Here is a 6,035-nt window from a genome sequence, read left to right as displayed (position 1 = left end):
CACACACTGACACACACACAGACCCGCACACTGACACACACACTGACACACAGACACGCACACTGACACACACACTGACACACATACTGACACACGCACACTGACACACAGACACGCACACTGACACGCACACTGACACACAGACACACACACACCCGCACACTGACACACACACAGACACACACGGAGGAGGGACTGTCATTGTTTCTCTGCTGTGTGTCACTGACACAGCGGACTTCACCGTCGTGCCGCCAGCGACGACATGGCAAGACGAGATTAGGGACACACGATGAGGACGGAGAGGAACGCGACACCACTTGGGTCTCAAGCGGCTTGATAATTAACGTTCTTCTCCAACAACTATGAAACTATATATATATTAAATTTTGATTTAAAGCTTTCGTGACTGCAGGGATTCATATTATTGGTTCTTTCGGTAAAGTCACGTAGAAGGGAAAAAATCTAATAATAAAAATATAAAACAATAAAAATCATCACGACGTTTCGACTGCAACACAAGCAATCATCATCAGGTGTGAAATCCACAGGAAAAAACGCAACTTTTTTCAAAATTTCTTGCTCGCTTCTGCAAGTTCCAATATACAGCAGCAGGCGTCAGGGTTGGGATCGAACCCACGACCGCCTGTATACCAGGCGAGGTAGTTAACATCTCCTAGCCACTGTGATGATGATGGTAGATAAAGAGACACACAAACTCCAAACATGCAGCAGGAGTTGTCAGGGTCGGGATCGAACCCACTCCTGTACACCAGGCGAGGTAGTTAACATCTCCTCGCCACCGTGGTGATGATGGTAGATAAAGAGACACACAAACTCCAAACATGCAGCAGGAGTTGTCAGGGTCAGGATCGAACTCACGAACCTCCTGTACACCAGGCGAGGTAGTTAACATCTCTTAGCCACCGTGGTGATGATAGAGAAAGAGAGAGACACGCAAACTCCAAATTTACAGCAGCAGGCGTCGTCAGGGTCGGGATCGAACCCACGACCTCCTGTACACCAGGCGAGGTAGTTAACATCTCCTCGCCACCATGATGATGATGGTAGATAAAGAGACACACGCAAACTCCCAATATACAGCAGGAGTCGTCAGGGTCGGGATCGAACCCACGACCTCCTGTACACCAGGCGAGGTAGTTAACATCTCCTAGACACCGTGGCGCCCCCTTTTTCATCGCTCCATCTCCGCGGTGAAAGTCCCGGGACGTGGTTCCAGCCACCCCCCCCCCGACCCAGGTCGTGTGCCACGGTGCCGGCCCTCACAGGCGCTTCTCGCAAACAGCACTTGCCCCAACACTCTGCGAAGGCTATACGGGGGATCTTTGTCTTTGTACGAAGCAGTGTTTCGCTCAGAGCACCGCAGTGGCTATGGACGAAGTTCACACCCGGTTACGGGTGACGTTACTGGCACAGCGGTATCTGAATATGTTTCATGGAAAGAGTCACAGATTGTGAAAAAAATACAAGAACGAGGTTTTACCCTGTCTGGCAATAAAACAGGAGTTGTGTTAAGATGTTCAAACGCCAAAGAGAAACCTTTTGCAAGGAATCAAGTACTGCATTAACCACAAACAAACACGCTCTGGCAATATATTATGGCATTGTCTTTGAAAACTGATTTGTCTACACCAGAGACAGCTTTCTATAGAGCCCAGTCTCACGATCAGTGTTAGACCAGAGGACACTAAAAGTCGATCAGTACAAGCTCGGGGTAGAGCAGCTACACAATGGGACCTCTTTTGCCAGTATCAAAGTATGACAAAATAAGAAGTAGGTTTTACCCTGTTTGACAACAAAGCACTTGTGTTAATTCTACATTTTAAGCTTTCGTGACTGCAATGATTTATACTCTTAGGTTTTTTTCCGGTAAAGTCACGTGTTTAAAATAATAGAAATAAAATCATAAATCACGACTTGTGTTAAGATGTTCAGTCGCAGATTGTGGATCGGCACTGACCACTCCCAGCTGGACGTGTTTGCGAGGATGTGACGGAGAAGACGAAGACGAGAAGGTGGTGGTGGTGGTGTGGTGATGGTAGAAGAGGATGGGGGGGGGGAGTGGGGGGAGATTGTAGGGGTCAGGGCCCAGCAGTGTCCTGTTTCCGTTGTTGTCCTGCGCGCCACTCCAAACACAGAGCGAGCGCTGGGCGAGAGAGAGTCGGCCGCGCGGGTACGGGCGAGGCCCCCCACTCCGTTAGCGGGGGCTCCCTCCCTCGCTCCATCCTTCCCTTGCTCCATCCCTTACCCCATCCCTCCCCAGCTCCCTCCCTCCCTCGTCCCATCCCTCTCCTTTTTTTTACGATCAGAGGAAACAAGAAGATGCTCGGTGTAGTTGGCACTTTGTTTCGTTCATCGCTTCGTTTTTTTGTTTTTCTCAATGCTTTGCTTTATGTGACCCCCCCCCCCCCTTTTTAAATGAAAGATTTCACAAAAGATTTCAAGCTCTGCTCTCCTCCTTCTTACCCCTTCCCCTTCTCTCTCTCTATCCGCTCTCTCTTTTTTTTACGATCAGTGGAAACAAGAAGATGCTCGGTGTATTCGGCACTTTGCTTCGTTCATCATTTCGCAATTTTTTTACTTTGCTTTATGTAAACCCCCACCTCTCGCTCTCTCGCTCACTCTCTCGCTCGCTCTCTCTCTACCCCTTCTCTCCCTACTCTATGTCTATGTTAAACCTGTTTTCTATGTAACATATTTGTCCCATCCCTCCCTCGTCCCATCCCTCCCTCGCTCCATCCCCCACCCAATCCCTCTTTCGCTCCATCCCTCCCCAGCTCCCTCCATCCCTCGTCCCATCCCTCCCTCGTCCCATCCCTCCCTCGCTCCATCCCCCACCCAATCCCTCTTTCGCTCCATCCCTCCCCAGCTCCCTCCATCCCTCGTCCCATCCCTCTCTCGTTTCATCCCTCGCTCGTCCCATCTCTCTCTCTCCTTCCCCTTCCTAAATATCTTGGGCCCATTAACATTGGAGACCATCGCGGATTTAGAATTCCCGCCGGAGGCAGCGGCGCACTTCTGTAACACGGCAAAATCTTTCTGGCGATGGTTTGTGGATGAAACAATAGAAAATCCGATAATTGTTTTTTTACCCTTCTATCTGGCAACAAAACTGACACCTTTTTTTACAAGGAGTCATGTTTGCATAGACCGCAATACCTGCAGCCATAATGCAAACTCTTTGAGTTGTGTACCTTTTGGCGTCATCTGGTCCAACCCATGTGAGACTAGGCTCTCAGGAAAGCTGTCTCGGGTGTGGACCAATCAACTTCAAGGACAGTGCACATTATCAGAGTTATGTTTTTTGTTTGCATTATGACTGCAGGTATTGTGGTCTATGCAAACATGACTCTTTTGAAGGGGGGGGGGGGGTCAGACGTTTTTGTGACGCCGTGTGACGAGGAGGGGGGGGGGGTCAAAAATCGTCCAAAATCGCGTGACGTCATTTATGGACGGCCCCTATCCCGTACGGTCGACAAGTCAGGAATAAACGGAGCTCAAAAAGTTCCCGCGAGCTGTCAGCGGTGACTCCGGAACACGGGGGGACGTGTTTACGCTCTCCGGGAACGGAATCCGCTGACGAGCGTGCCTATATATATGTGTGTGTGTGAGCGGCGTATATTCGAGTTAACAATGACATGCGGTTACCATGCCCGGTCCCGTGGTGGGGCGGGGAGGGAAAAAATTAACCCGTATAAACCAAGTTTTTCACTATAAATCCTTTATATGCGTGGCATCGGTTTTATTTTATTATTCATTCTGTTTTTTCTTGAGTAAGAGTTTCATTTTTATCACATTGGTATTTTAAATAAAATATGAAAAACATTTTTTCCTAAAAAGTGGAACATTTTGGAAAAATTTTTTAACGAAAATTAATTGTCACGCATAACGAGTCTGTGTGCAAAATGTCAGCTCGATTGGATCACGGGAAGTGGGTTAAAAACGACCGAAAGATTTGCACGGTCGTAAGCGCGCAAGCAAGCAAGCAAGTGAACTGAATATAAAGGATTTTAAAATAAAGTGTGACTCCTGACTGTCGATGCCTGAGATTGCATTGCGAGGAAGTCGTCGTCGAGATGCATAAACAAACGCCGAGCCAAGGATTGGTTGCTGGACCCCCCCCCCCCCGACCAGTGCCGGATGAAGCTAGAACGGGGCCTGCGGCATGTGTTATAAAGGGGCCCTAATAAAATAAAAACACATAAATATAAAAACACACATTTTTTAACTTGCACAGTAAAGTAATTGTATTTTTCCATTTGCTATGAAGCCAGATGATAATTCGACAAATCGCTAACCTTCAACACCCAGTCGTTCATATAAGTTGAAGGTGGTATAGTACTATAGTAATAAAGCAAGTGCAGAATTACTGAACCGGATTTGATAGTCTTCTTCTTGGTTCTTTCGGTAAAGTCACGTAGAAGGGAAGTAATAAAATAATAAAAATGAAACATAATAAAATAATTCTCACGACGTTTCGGCCACAACGCAAGCAGCCGTCCTCAGGTGAAGACCAGGTCTGTCGGGGAGACAGCGTCTGAATGAAAGACCAATTCGTAGGAGGTGTACGGATTTGATAGCTTGAAAGCATTTAGCGCTGAGCCCTTGAAAGTGCTGGTCCGGTAGCTACTACACGTGTAGCTACTACACACATGTAGCTACTACACGTGTAGCTACTACTACATGTAGCTACTACACATGTAGACACTACATATGTAGCTACTTTTGCTACGAGGATAATCCGGCACTGCCACCGTCTCCTTCGCAGGAGGAGGAGGAGGTAAGAAGCCCGCGGACTTTTTAGTGTGGAACTCACAGCAGGAGAGAGAGACATCGTTTCCAGGTGTAGTGGTGGTGTTGACGCGCGCCGACAGTGAGAGATCACGGGGCGGCGCGGGGTGCGTGGTTTGTGCGCGCTGACACAAGGTGGGAAATAGGATCGTGGGCAGCGCGCGGTGATTGGTCAACTGGGGTGGGTGCTCTCAGCGACGTCCGCATGAGGGACTATAAAGGGGGACGCGCGGGAGCACTCGGGGAGTTGTTAACCAGTGGAAGATCGAAGACGGAGTTGAAGAGGTAGGGCCCTGAGACCCCTAGTTCCGCTGTCCTTGTAAGGGCCGGGACCCTGTGTGGCTCGGAGGCGAGACTGTGGGACCCGTGGTCTGACGTCCATGTGGGACGAGGCTGTGGGACCCAGAGTCGAGACGGACACCCCAGCCGGGTGGGTTCCGAGAAGCTACGGGGCGTAAGAGCCCGTGTGGGTGTAGCCAGGGGAACCCCGTGGGTTAGGCTGCGGATTAGCCACCCGTGTAATATAAGTTGGTGTAAATAAAGAGTGTGCTACCCGTAAGGTCGTCTCCTGCCAAGTTACTACATTACACAGGAATTGATTCACAGGATCTCGGTTGTGGTGGGGTGGGGAGAGGGGTTGTTCTTGACTCATCGTCGCGGGAAATGTTTGCAAGTTCAAATCCCGGTCAGGGTTCCACGCAGCCCGTCATGCGGCCATAGGCGGAGTCTGACTTCTATGTTTGGGTGGCAGGGCGCAGGGGGTTTGATGTCCTGTGAGGGAAAAAAATATTTGATCCCCTGCTGATTTTGTACGTTTGCCCACTGACAAAGAAATGATCAGTCTATAATTTTAATGGTAGGTTTATTTGAACAGTGAGAGACAGAATAACAACAACAAAATCCAGAAAAAACACATGTCAAAAAATTGTTATAAATTGATTTGCATTTTAGTGAGGGAAATAAGTATTTGACCCCCTCTCAATCAGAAAGATTTCTGGCTCTCAGGTGTCTTTTATACAGGTAACGAGCTGAGATTAGGAGCACGCTCTTAAAGGGAGTGCTAATCTCAGCTTGTTACCTGTATAAAAGACACCTGTTCACAGAAGCAATCAATCAGATTCCAAACTCTCCACCATGGCCAAGACCAAAGAGCTCTCCAAGGATGTCAGGGACAAGATTGTAGACCTACACAAGGCTGGAATGGGCTACAAGACCATCGCCAAGCA

At 48.6% G+C, this 6,035-nt stretch overlaps 1 protein-coding gene across 1 annotated transcript in view; it reads left to right on the top strand.

The window, feature by feature from the left end:
* The window catches only part of LOC144727901 (ATP-sensitive inward rectifier potassium channel 11-like), a 19,021-nt gene extending 18,728 nt beyond the window's left edge, over positions 1-293 (top strand). Inside the window, exon 4 of the mRNA XM_078607038.1 lies at positions 232-293. Coding sequence (XP_078463164.1) covers positions 232-293 — 62 coding nt within the window. The remainder of the gene's footprint in view (positions 1-231) is intronic.
* Positions 294-6,035: the final 5,742 nt, after the last annotated feature.

This window comes from Lampetra planeri, chromosome 27, assembly GCF_965212315.1.
Source record: "Lampetra planeri chromosome 27, kcLamPlan1.2.h2, whole genome shotgun sequence".
Taxonomy (NCBI): Eukaryota; Metazoa; Chordata; class Hyperoartia; order Petromyzontiformes; family Petromyzontidae; genus Lampetra; species Lampetra planeri.
The sequence above is the reverse complement of the archived record's forward strand: the minus strand, read 5'-3'. Positions and strand labels throughout refer to the sequence as shown.